Source organism: Salvelinus sp. IW2-2015, linkage group LG18 (genome assembly GCF_002910315.2).
Source record: "Salvelinus sp. IW2-2015 linkage group LG18, ASM291031v2, whole genome shotgun sequence".
Lineage (NCBI taxonomy): Eukaryota > Metazoa > Chordata > Actinopteri > Salmoniformes > Salmonidae > Salvelinus > Salvelinus sp. IW2-2015.
The window spans coordinates 54,533,796-54,547,517 of record NC_036858.1 but is presented as its reverse complement, the minus strand read 5'-3'; the positions used below and the strand labels follow the sequence as shown (position 1 = coordinate 54,547,517).

Sequence of the window (13,722 nt, the reverse complement as noted above, 5' to 3'; positions counted from 1 at the left end):
CACAGCGCTTTAATGTCTAAACCGCTGGCAACAAAGTGAGTACACCCCTAAGTGAAAATGTCCAAATTGGGCCAATTAGCCATTTTCCCTCCACGGTGTCATGTGACTCGTTAGTGTTACAAGGTCTCAGTGTGAATGGGAGCAGGTTGTTAAATTTGGTGTCATCGCTCTCACACTCCCTCATACTGACTGGTCACTGGAAGTTCAACATGGCACCTCATGGCAAAGAACTCTCTGAGATCTGAAAAAAATAATGTTGCTCTACATATCCCAGCTCTCTTCAGGTCATTGACCAGGTCCTGCCGTGTAGTTCTGGGCTGATCCCTCACCTTCCTCAAGATCATTGATACCCCACGAGGTGAGATCTTGCATGGAGCCCCAGACCAAGGGTGATTGACCGTCATCTTGAACTTCTTCCATTTTCTAATAATTGCGCCAACAGMTGTTGCCTTCTCACCAAGCTGCTTGCCTATTGTCCTGTAGCCCATCCCAGCCTTGTGTAGGTCTACAATTTTATCCCTGATGTCCTTACACAGCCCTCTGGTCTTGGCCATTGTGGAGAGGTTGGAGTCTGTTTGAGTGTGTGGACAGGTGTCCTTTATACAGGTAACGAGTTCAAACAGGTGCAGTTAATACAGGTAATGAGTGGAGAACAGAAGGGCTTCTTAAAGAAAAACGAACAGGTCTGTGAGAGCCGAAAAACGAACAGGTCTTACTGGTTGGTAGGTGATCAAATACTTATGTCATGTAACAAAATGCAAATGAATTACTTAAAAATCATACAATGTGATTTTCTGGATTTTTGTTTTAGATTCCATCTCACAGTTGAAGTGTACCTAATGATAAAAAAATTACAGACCTCTACATGCTTTGTAAGTAGGAAAACCTGCAAAATCGGCATTGTATCAAATACTTGTTCTCCCCACTGTATATATATATTTTTTAAACTCAGCAAAAAAAGAAACATCCTCTCACTATCAACTGCGTTTATTTTCAGCAAACTTAACATGTGTAAATATTTGCATGAACATAACAAGATTCAACAACTGAGACATAAACTGAACAAGTTCCACAGACATGTGACTAACAGAAATTGAATAATGTGTCCATGAACAAGGGGGGATCAAAATCAAAAATAACAGTCAGTATCTAGTGTGGGCACCAGTTGCAATAAGTACTGCAGTGCATCTCCTCCTCATGGACTGCATCAGATTTGCCTGTTCTTGCTGTGACATGTTACTCCACTCTTCCACCAAGGCACCTGCAAGTTCCCGGACATTTCTGGGGGGAAATGGCCCTAGCCCTCACCCTCCGATCCAACAGGTCCCAGATGTGCACAATGGGATTGAGATCTGGGCTCTTCGCTGGCCATGGCAGAACACTGACATTCCTGTCTTGCAGGAAATCACTCACAGAATGAGCAGTATGGCTGGTGGCATTGTCATGCTGGAGGGTCATGTCAGGATGAGCCTGCAGAAAGGCTCCACGAGGGAGGAGGATGTCTTACCTGTAACCTCTTACCTCCACATCGATCCCGCTCCAGAGTACAGGCCTCGGCATAACGCTCATTCCTTCGACAATAAACACAAATCCGACCATCAACCCTGGTGAGACGAAACCACGACTCGTCAGTGAAGAGCACTTTTTGCCAGTCCTGTCTGGTCCAGCGACGGTGGGTTTGTGCCCATAGACACATAGGCACCTGGCTTACAACAGGCCTACAAGCCCTACCTCTCAGCCTATTGCGGACACTCTGAGCACTGATGGCGGGATTGTGCATTCCTGGTGTAACTCGAGCAGTTGTTGCTGCCATCCTGCACCTGTCCCGCAGGTGTGATGTTCAGATGCACCGATCCTGTGCAGGTGTTGTTAGACGTGGTCTGCCACTGCGAGGACGATCAGCTGTCCGTCCTGTCTCCCTGTAGCGCCGTCTTAGGCGTCTCACAGTACGCATATTGCAATTTATTGCCCTGGCCACATCTGCAGTCCTCATGCCTCCTAAGGCACGTTCACGCAGATGAGCAGGGACCCTGGGCATCTTTCTTTTGGTGTTTTTCAGAGTCAGTAGAAAGGCCTCTTTAGTGTCCTAAGTTTTTATAACTGTGACCTTAATTGCCTACCGTCTATAAGCTGTTAGTGTCTTATAGACCATTGCACAGGTGCATGTTTATTCATTGTTTATGGTTCACTGAACAAGCATGGGAAACAGTGTTTCAACCCTTTACAATGAAGATCTCAAGTTCTGGATTTTTACGAATTATCTTTGAAAGACAGGGTCCTGATAGAGGGATGTTTCTTTTTTTTGCTGAGATATCTTTCAACTGGTGCCTTTTTGTAGGAGGCATTGGAAAATCTCCCTGGTCATTGTGGTTGAATCTGTGTTTGAAATTCACTGATCGCCTAGGGGACCTTACAGATAATTGTATGTGTGGGTTACAGAAATGAAATCATGTTAAACACCATTATTGCACACAGAGTGAGTCCATACAATTTATGTAACTTGTTGAGCACATTTTTACTCCTGAACTTTGGGTTTGCCATACCAAACAGTTTAATACTTATTGACTCAAGACATTTCGGCCTTTCATTTAATTATTTTGTAAAAAATTCAAAAAACATTATTCCACTTTGACATTATGGGGTATTATGTGTAGGCCAGTGAGAAAAAAAATCAAATTTTAATCATTTTTAAATTCAGGCTGTAACACAACAAAATGTGGAAAAAGTCAAGGGGAGTGAATACTTTTAAGGCACTGTACACACTGCTGCTGTTTCAGCCAATCAGCATCCAGGACCCAAACGACTCAGTGATAACATGCAATTGACAACATCTTCGCACTTACAGAAAATGCTGAATATTTTATGGCAGAATCTGCAGCAGACCTACCTTTGGGGCTCTGCCCCGCCTCTTGTCATCCGGGTCATTTTGGATTTTCTCGATCAGCGGAATGGCAAAAGCTAATGTTTTGCCAGTGCCTGTTCTTGCCTGACCAATTACATCCTTTCCCTCATACACTGAATTGAAGGTTTGGGTTTGGATGTCAAAGAGGAAAGATATGCCTCGTGCTAGTGGGAAAATAAAGTTAAAGTGTAGGTTAGTGGATTAAAGTTGTTTTACCAGAAATTAAAGGGATACTTCAGGATTTTGGCAATTAATCCCTTTATCTACATCCCCAGAGTCAGATGAATTTATGGATTTTTATGTCTCTGCGTGCAGTTTGAAGGAAGTTGCTAACTAGCATTAGCACAAATGCGCTAAAGATAGAATATACTTCCAGTCATTGTGCTAAACTACCTCTTAACTTCCTTCGTACTGAATGAAAAAAAAAAAAATGTATCCATGAGTTTCTGACTCTGTGGAAGTAGATAAAGGGCTTCACTAGAAAAATCCAGAAATATCCCTTTAAGTAAATTGATAACTAGTCACCTTAAACAATGCCACTCTAAATAATGCCTACCGTACATAACTTACATTACTTATATCACATGCATATACTGTATTGAGACCCAATCACTGGACACTTTAATAAATGGGTCAAGTCACTTTAAACAATGTTTACATATCTTACATTACTCATATCACATGTCTAAACTGTATTTTATACCAACTAATGCACCTTGCCTATGCTGCTCGGCCATCGCTCATCCATATACTTACAGTTGAAGTCGGACGTAAACAATTGTTTACAGACAGATTATTTCACTGTATCACAATTCCAGTGGGTCAGAAGTTTACATACATTAACTAACTTGACTGTGCCTTTAAACAGTGTGGAAAATTCCTGAAAATCATGTCATGGCTTTAGAAGCTTCTGATACGCTAATTGACATATGCATTCTGTCTCCTAGAGATGAACGTACTCTGGTGCGAAAAGTGCAAATCAATCCCAGAACAGCAGCAAAGGACCTTGTGAAGATGCTGGAGGAAACAGGTACAGAAGTAACTATATCCACAGTAAAACGAGTCCTATATCAACATAACCTGAAAGGCCGCTCAGCAAGGAAGAAGCCACTGCTCCAAAACCGCCATAAAAAAGCCAGACTACGGTTTGGAACTGCACATGGGGACAAAGATCGTACTTTTTGGAGAAAAGTCCTCTGGTCTGATGAAACAAAAATAGAATGGTTTGGCCATAGTGACCATTGTTATGTTTGGAGGAAAAAGGGGGAGGCTTGCAAGCCAAAGAACACCAACCGAACCCTGAAGGATGGGGTGGCAGCATCATGTTGTGGGGGTGCTTTGCTGCAGGAGGGACAGGTGCACTTCACAAAATAGGTGGCATCATGAGGAAGGTACATTATGTGAATATATTGAAGCAACATCTCAAGACATCGGTCAGGAAGTTAAAGCTTGGGTGCAAATGGATCATGACCCCAAGCATACTTCCAAAGTTGTGGCAAAATGGCTTAAGGACAACAAAGTCAAGGTATTGGAGTGGCCATCACAAAGCCCTGGCCTCAATCCTATAGAAAATTTGTGGGCAGAAGTGAAAAAGCTTGTGCGAGCAAGGAGGCCTACAAACCTGACTCAGTTACCCCAGCTCTGTCAGGAGGAATGGGCCAAAATTCACCCAACTTATTGTGGGAAGCTTGTGGAAGGCTACACGAAACATTTAACCCAAAGTTAAACAATTTAAAGGGAATGCTACCAAATACTAATTGAGTGTATGTAAACTTCTGACCCACTGGGAATGTGATGAAAGAAAGAAAAGCTGAAATAAAGAATTATCTTTACTATTATTCTGACATTTCACATTCTTAAAATAAAGTGGTGATCCTAACTGACCTAAGACAGGGAATTTTTACTCTGATTGAATGTCAGTTATTGTGAAAAACTGTGTTTAAATGCATTTGGCTAATGTGCATGTAAACTTCTGACTTCAACTGTATATGTACATATTCCCATTCACCCCTTTAGATGTGTGTGCATTAGGTAGTTGTTGGAAATTACTGCCATGTTGGAACTAGAACCACAGGCATTTCGCTACACTCGCATTAACATCTGCTAACCATATGTTTGGGACCAATAAAATTTGATTAAATAATAGATTATACCTTTAAAAAAAATAGGTAACAACTCAAACAGCATTTTAGTTGCATGAAAATTGACAAACAAGGAAAAATACCTTGAAGTAGTTTGATGGTGTTGGGGGAGATTTTGAAGTTTGAAAAGGCTCCCTCTTTTTGTTCTGGTGTCTCCTAAAGGAATGAAAAAGAAAAGAAACACACTGATACAATGTTCTTAAACTCATTTAAATTGTTTTTCCACAAACCACCATGCTACATCTTCACCGATGAATGAGAACGTCACTGGGAAAGACTCACAATTTCTTTTTCACTGTCACTGCTGGAGTCTTCGCTTGATTGTGTTGGAGTTGTCGTCGTGGAATGTCCATTAGTTTGTGCGATCAGCTTGGGAGTCTTATGCAACACTCTGACAACTTCTTCTTCTGACGTCTTCTTTTTCTGCTGGTAATGACAAAATGGGACATGGTAAAAAGATGCCTTGCCATGGTGATTACTAATTAACATTTGATTATAAAATGATTATATTCATTCCTATCTTAAGACAAACAAAAATTATGTATTTGATAAGAGATATCCCGTGTAGCTCAGTTGGTAGAGCATGACGCTTGCATAACAGGGTTGTGGGTTTCGATTACCATGGAGGACAGTATGAAAATATGTAAGTCGCTCTGGATAAGAGTGTCTGCTAAATGACTAAAATGTAAATATCAAAATAAATCAATACCCATCCGTTGTAATGCAATACTAAGTGTAGGAATGTTTTAACAAAACACTACATACTATAAGTTACCTCAGTTGCTTTGTCATTGTCTGCAGACTCCTCATTGGAATAAGATGTGTTGTTCTTCAAATGTGATTCAATATTCCCATTAACATCAATGGATTTGTTCACATCCCCATTTGCTTTGTCCACTTTTTCTTTCTTCTTCTTCTTGGGAACAGGAGGTTCACAGTCAGGTTCCTCTTCAACAACTGTTTTATGTTTCTTGATTTTCTTCCCCTCCTTGGTCTTCTTCTCCTTTACTTTCTACAAACCAAACATAGTGCGCCATGCATTAGTTTAAGGGGAAAGAATAGTAGAAAGCTATATCAATGTATAGCTACATTTCTTACCACATAATAGCGCTAGTGAACTTGAACCTAGTAGAATGACAGATGGATCATTATTGACGTACTGTATTGGATACATAGTTGCAAGTTCAATGCTGACTAGCTAGGTATGCTGCGTTCAAATAAAAGTTGGACTGGGACTCTTGCTACCTGAATGAACGCGACACGTGTCTAACTACAACCATTTAGAACGTCGGACATTTCTGAGTTTCCTAGTTCTGACTAGCATGTGAACGCGGAATTATGCCACGTTCAAAACAATTGAGTACTCAAAATACGAAGTCAAACCACGACGTCAGTGATCTTCAGATCGGAGGTTTAAAAAGAGGGCCGAGTTCCCAGGTTGGAATACCGAGTTGGATGACCGTTCAAATCGATATTTCCCAGTGGGAGACCGTTTTTGTCCAAGTTCCCAGTTGTTTGAACGCACTGAATTTGGAGATTACGGAGCTCCCAGTTGTCGTGAACGTGGCATTAGAATGGCAACATGTCCAGCAACGTCATCAAGTGCCGTACGTGGCACAAACTGATAGGATGTGACTGTACCAGAGCACGCCGAGGCATGTTGATCTTTCTGTTATGAAGATCAGCTAAACACGTGTCATGGGCACGAGGCTGCGTACACTGGTAGCAATGAACATGTCATGTGCGGCGCTAGCTACTTTCTACAGCGATTGACAGTTATTTCAATCTCGAACTACTTGTATTTTCCTTACCTCTAGCTAGCGTAATGGCAATAATATTAGCAATATGACATTACGTTAAATTAGCTACCATGCGGCTGTAGAATGTAACTAGCAAGCTACGGTAGCTGCTAGCAGGCGGTGCTAACGCAGTTTTAGCAAACGTAAACAACCAGCTATTTGTGTTCTATTTTACTTACTTTGGGCGTCGTACTGCCCGCACTAATGTCCAGTTCACATTCCATCCCGATGTCTTCGGTTTCAAAAATAATCTTTGATGGCATCTTCCCAGGTTGTTTTTCCTTCAAGTGGACACTAGCTAACCCTACGGGCACGCGTACAGAAAGGAACGACACGACTGTGCGGTGTTGAGGTAGACCTTTTACAAGCATAGAAATTAAGTATATAGAATGGACCTCCCATTGGAAGCCAGTACAATGCAACTTGCACGCCGTGATGTGGAACTTTAAATTTGTTCTTTAGTTTACAAAGATTAGTGTATTCTTTGAAGGTGCTTTATGCGCCTTGGACTCCATACATGTTATTTTCTCAACTGCGCAGACATGATGGTTTTATGAAAAATGATGTACAACATATGACGGAAAGCCAGAGTTATAACACATTGGTATTGCTATGTTGATGGATTTTTTTTTGTCAGAGCTTTATCCCAACCCCTCTTAGAGATTATTTTTTTATTTCACCTTTATTTAACCAGGTAGGCTAGTTGAGAACAAGTTTTCATTTACAACTGCGACCGAGATTAGACTACAATGTCCGCCGCAATGCAGCGCCCCAGCAATTTAGGTGCCTTGCTCAAGGGCACAAGGAATGGCAGGAGATACTCTAATATAATAATATATATTACACTGAGTGTAAAAACATTAGGAACACCTTCCTAATATTGAGTTGCACCACATTTTGCCCTCGGAACAGTCTCAATTCGTCAGGGCATGGACTCTACAAGGTGTCAAAAGCGTTCCACAGGGATGCTGGCCCTAGTTGACTCCATTGCTTCCCACAGTTGTGTCAAGTTGGCTGGTAGTGGATCTCTACTCCAAATAGCTTGTTCCATCTCATCCCACAGATGCTCAATTGGATTGAGATCTGGTGATTGGGCAGGCCACTGCAGTAAGCTGAATTCACTGTCATGTTCGTGAGAACCATTCCTGGACAATCCTAGCCTTGTGGCATGAGACATTATCTCTGCTGGGAAAAAATAATTCACAGATGTATACACTGCTGCCATGAAGGGATGCACCTAATTGGTAATGATGTTTAGCTATCCTGTGACATTCAATGTTGCTCCATTTTTATCAAGGGGCCCAATGTGTGTATGAAAACTCACCCACACCAACACCACTACCCTGCAATGTTGGCATGCGGCATGATTGATGCATGTACTCGTGTTTTTTCCATACCCTAGTCCTCACATAAGCATGAAACAGCAGGAACTGGGATTCATCAGACCAGGCAATGTGTTTCCAATTCTCCAGTATTCTGTGTTTTCGTTCCTTAGTCTGCAACCTCAGTTGTTTTTTGCTGAAAGAAGTGAAACACTTTAAGGTCGTCGGTTACCCAATTCGTGTAAAAGTACGGCAAGTTGTGCATTCTTCTATGGGTTTTAGGGCACCAATGTTTCATGGACTGTCAGTTGACTAACTGTAGCCGGTCACTTTGCGCTGCAAACATTCGTGTCAGCCTCCTTTGTCCTCTTTCATCAATGACCTGTATTCAACCACTGGCCATGGTTGAATACAGGCTGGATGTCCTTTGGGTGATGAACCATTCTTGATACACACGGGAACTGTTGAGCGTGAAAAACACAGCAGTCTTGCAGTTCTTGACACACTCAAACCGGTGCGCCTGGCACCTACTACCATACCCCGTTCAAATGCACTTAAATATTTTGTCTTGCCCATTCACCATCTGAATGGCACACAAACCCAATCTGAAGAGGTGAATCATTATTTAATCTGACTCCTCCCTTCATCTACATTGATTGAAGTGGATTTAACAGGATACATCAATAAGGGATCATAGCATTCACCTGGTCACCATGTCATGGAAGAGCAGGTGTTCCTAATGTTTTGTACAGTTAGTGTGTGTATATATTTTACCAGAGAAACTTTAATGTTTTTCATATGTCACATGCACTTATCTAAGTCTTTTTACAGACTTCATCATTGGCAGTGTACAAGATCTTAGGGATCGGCATCCCGTCAACGGGACAGTTGTAAATCATGCAGCGCCTTGTGTACGATCACAGATTTTAGCGAAACAACAAAATGTCGATACATATAAGTGTCTTATATCTGCTGAAAGCTTAAATTCTTGTTAATATAACTGCATTGTCCAATTTACAGTAGCTATTACTGCGAAATATTGCCATGCTATTGTTTGAGGAGAGCTCCTGACAACAAACACTTTTTTCACCACGATAGGTTTGATAAATTCACCTCTGAAGGTGAAATGTGTACTTACATTTCTGAAATCTTCGATTTAATATCATCATTGAGATATATCATCCAAAGGGTCCCAGAGATAACATGAAGTGTCGTTTTGTTAGATGAAATCCTTTTTCATATCCTAAAAAGGTCCATATAGCATGCATCGATTTTGTATTTCCACTTGTTCAATTTGCAAAGAAAGGAATCTGTGAAAATCTAACCCTAAACGTTGTTTCAACCAGTCAAATCATGTCCGTATGTATTCCTCAGAGATCCTAGAACGTAACCAGACTTCACTATATAATTAGGGGTGTAGTATATCCTATAGGACACCAAATTTGGTCAAGAGCGCACCTTCATGGCACGCCGATGACGCGTCAAATAAGCACCAATCGGGGTCAAACAAAGCTAGCTAGATAGCCAATGAGCTGGGCTTTACGGAGTATCCAGAAACCCTGTATCTGTTGCAAAATGTAGCTGCTAACCTTGTGCGACAGTTATGAAAACTGTCTTTGCAAAAAAAAAAAAAAATAATTTTTATTTTTTATTTAACCTTTATTTAACCAGGAAGGCAAGTTGAGAACAAATTCTCATTTACAATTGCGACCTGGCCAAGATAAAGCAAAGCAGTTCGACACACATACAACAACACAGAGTTACACATGGAGTAAACAAACATACAGTCAATAATACAGTAGAAAAATAAGTATATACAATGTGAGCAAAGAGGTGAGATAAGGGAGGTAAAGGCAAAAAAAGGCCATGGTGGCGAAGTAAATACAATATAGCAAGTAAAACACTGTAATGGTAGATTTGCAGTGGAAGAATTGCAAAGTAGAAATAGAATAATGGGGAGCAAAATAATAAATACAGTAGGGGAAGTGGTAGTTGTTTGGGCTAAATTATAGATGGGCTATGTACAGGTGCAGTAATCTGTGAGCTGCTCTGACAGCTGGTGTTAAAGCTAGTTAGGGAGATAAGTGTTTCCAGTTTTAGAGATTTTTGTAGTTCGTTCCAGTCATTGGCAGCAGAAACTGGAAGGAGAGGCGGCCAAAGGAGGAATTGGTTTTGGGGGGACCAGAGAGATATACCTGCTGGACCGTATGCTACAGGTGGGTGCTGCTATGGTGACCAGCGAGCTGAGATAAGGGGGGACTTTACCTAGCAGGTCTTGTAGATGACCTGGAGCCAGTGGGTTTGGCGACGAGTATGAAGCGAGGCCAGCCAACGAGAGCGTACAGGTCGCAGTGGTGGGTAGTATATGGGGCTTTGGTGACAAAACGGATGGCACTGTGATAGACTGCATCCAATTTATTGAGTAGGGTATTGGAGGCTATTTTGTAAATGACATCGCCGAAGTCGAGGATCGGTAGGATGGTCAGTTTTACGAGGGTATGTTTGGCAGCATGAGTGAAGGATGCTTTGTTGCGACTTTGGATTGGAGATGTTTGATGTGAGTCTGGAAGGAGAGTTTACAGTCTAACCAGACACCTAGGTATTTGTAGTTGTCCACATATTCTAAGTCAGAACCGTCCGGAGTAGTGATGCTGGACGGGCGGCAGGTGCAGGCAGCAATTGGTTGAATAGCATGCATTTAGTTTTACTTGTATTTAAGAGCAGTTGGAGGCCACGGAAGGAGAGTTGTATGGCATTGAAGCTCGTCTGGAGGGTTGTTAACACAGTGTCCAAAGAAGGGCCAGAAGTATACAGAATGGTGTTGTCTGCGTAGAGGTGGATCAGAGACTCACCAGCAGCAAGAGCGACATCATTGATGTATACAGAGAAGAGAGTCGGCCCAAGAATTGAACCCTGGTGCACCCCCATAGAGACTGCCAGAGGCCCAGACAACAGGCCCCTCCGATTTGACACACTGAACTCTATCAGAGAAGTAGTTGGTGAACCAGGCGAGGCAATCATTTGAGAAACCAAGGCTATCGAGTCTGCCGATGAGGATGTGGTGATTGAAAGAGTCGAAAGCCTTGGCCAGGTCAATGAATACGGCTGCACAGTATTGTTTCTTATCGATGGCGGTTAAGATATCGTTTAGGACCTTGAGCGTGGCTGAGGTGCCCCCATGACCAGCTCTGAAAACCAGATTTCATAGCGGAGAAGGTGCGGTGGGATTCGAAATGGTCTGTAATCTGTTTGTTGACTTGGCTTTCGAAGACCTTAGAAAGGCAGGGTAGGATAGATTTAGGTCTGTAGCAGTTTGGGTCAAGAGTTTCCCCCCCTTTGAAGAGGGGGATGACTGCAGCTGCTTTCCAATCTTTGGGAATCTCAGACGACATGAAAGAGAGGTTGAACAGGCTAGTAATAGGGGTTGCAACAATTTCGGCAGATAGTTTTAGAAAGAAAGGGTCCAGATTGTCTAGCCCGGCTGATTTGTAGGGGTCCAGATTTTTCAGCTCTTTCAGAACATCAGCTGACTGGATTTAGGAGAAGGAGAAATGGGGAAGGCTTGTGCGAGTTGGTGTGGTGGGTGCAGTGCTGTTGACCGGGGTAGGGGTAGCCAGGTGGAAAGCATGGCCAGCCGTAGAAAAATGCTTATTGAAATTCCCAATTATAGTGGATTTATCGGTGGTGACAGAGTTTCCTATCCTCAGTGCAGTGGGTAGCTGGGAGGAGGTTTTCTTATTCTCCATGGACTTTACAGTGTCCCAGAACTTTTTTGAGTTTGTGTTGCAGGAAGCAAATTTCTGCTTGAAAAAGCTAGCCTTAGCTTTTCTAACTGCCTGTGTATATTGGTTTCTAACTTCCCTGAAAAGTTGCATATCACGGGGGCTGTTCGATGCTAATGCAGAACGTCATAGGATGTTTTTGTGTTGGTTAAGGGCAGTCAGGTCTGGAGAGAACCAAGGGCTATATCTGTTCCCGGTTCTACATTTCTTGAATGGGGCATGCTTATTTAAGATGGTGAGGAAGGCATTTAAAAAAAATAACCAGGCATCCTCAGGATACCCGGGCCAGGTCGTTTAGAAAGGCCTGCTCGCTGAAGTGTTTCAGGGAGCGTTTGACAGTGATGAGTGGAGGAACTTATAATATGGCTGCTACTACTGGAAAAACTAAATCAAAGTCCAAGCATACAGATTTGACGATATTCTTGCAGAAAAATGTAATATGAATGCAAATGTCTCCTTCACGATTTGCCTAAATGTACCTGGGTGACTTCACACTAAATGTCATGTAGTTCGCTCATACTGCAAGTTATCCATCTGAAACTATGCATATACACTGCTGCCATCTTGTGGACACCATCGAAATTAGAGTGATGGCTAGAATTAGGACTGTTCTGTTGCATTTCAAAGATGGTGGTAGAAAAAAGTTATTTATTATTTTAAAAAAAATTGTATTTTCTTCTACCAGATCTATTGTGTTATATTCTCCTACATTCAATTCACATTTCCACAAACTTCAAAGTGTTTCCTTTCAAATGGTACCAAGAATATGCATATTCTTGCTTCAGGGCCTGAGCTACAGGCAGTTAGATTTGGATATGTCATTTTAGGCACATTTTTTTTWAAAAGGGGGCTATCCCTAAGAAGTTGTTAAATCTTTGGGGCACCTGACCAAATTCACATAGACATGTGAGCTATAGATCTCTCATTCCCATTGAAATTAAGTCTAAGAAGCGTAGATTTGTTCTATGTGTGTGATTTCTTTGCTTTCTGTTCTTCAGTTTCGTTTTTGCATCTTATACTTTCAGTTTTGTACACCAGCTTCAAACAGCTGAAAATACAATATTTTTGGTTATAGAAAATATATTTTGTACACACAATGTATGTCATTGGTTGTAACTGATACTAGATGTTGGCAGCAACCCTCCAGTTGACAGTTTACTCACTGACTTAAGATTRGAACTGGCAATCCTGGGACTGCTGACCAACCTCTAGCCTACCTGGCGTCCACACCAGACAAACACAATGATATTCTGTGCCGATGGGGTGTGGTATATGGTCAATATACCATGGCTAAGGGCTGTTCTTACGCACAATGCAATGCTTGGTGTCTGGATACAGCCCCTAGCTGTGGTATATTGGCCATATACCACAAACTTCAGAGGTACCTTATTGCTATTATAAACTGGTTACCAATGTAATTAGAGCAGTAAAATAAATGTTTTGTCATACCCGTGGTATACTGTCTGATATATCATGGCTGTCAGCCAATCAGCATTTGCGTGCTCGTCTCAACCTTTGTTTTTTTTAAACATGACATAACAKATTTTTTACATTAACCTAATAAAAACAGTTCTGTAGGAATGAGGTTTGTGCAGTAGGCCTAATACATTATCACAGCATATTGGCTATATACCTTGCCTACCAATATTGTATTCTCAGACCATATTATCTTTCGAAACTCAAGCTTTGACAACAAAATAGATCAGTTCGTGTATCACTTGCAAAGCATAGCTGAGCATAAATTCAAATAATTTGCTTTTTATTTTACTGGACTGA

General features: G+C 41.7%; 1 protein-coding gene across 2 annotated transcripts in view; it reads right to left on the bottom strand.

Moving 5' to 3' along the window:
- LOC111977879 (nucleolar RNA helicase 2) overlaps positions 1–7,204 on the bottom strand; it is a 21,495-nt gene extending 14,291 nt beyond the window's left edge. The window contains exons 1-5 of one of the 2 annotated variants that reach the window (XM_024007641.2): positions 7,022–7,204; positions 5,819–6,055; positions 5,326–5,469; positions 5,127–5,199; positions 2,888–3,066 (exon numbers count right to left, since the gene is read on the bottom strand). In XM_024007641.2, the coding sequence (XP_023863409.1) occupies positions 2,888–3,066; positions 5,127–5,199; positions 5,326–5,469; positions 5,819–6,055; positions 7,022–7,105 (717 nt within the window). In that variant the 5' untranslated portion in view covers positions 7,106–7,204. The remainder of the gene's footprint in view (positions 1–2,887; positions 3,067–5,126; positions 5,200–5,325; positions 5,470–5,818; positions 6,056–7,021) is intronic. The other variant, XM_070448612.1, reaches the window with a different exon arrangement.
- Between the last annotated feature and the right edge of the window lie 6,518 nt (positions 7,205–13,722).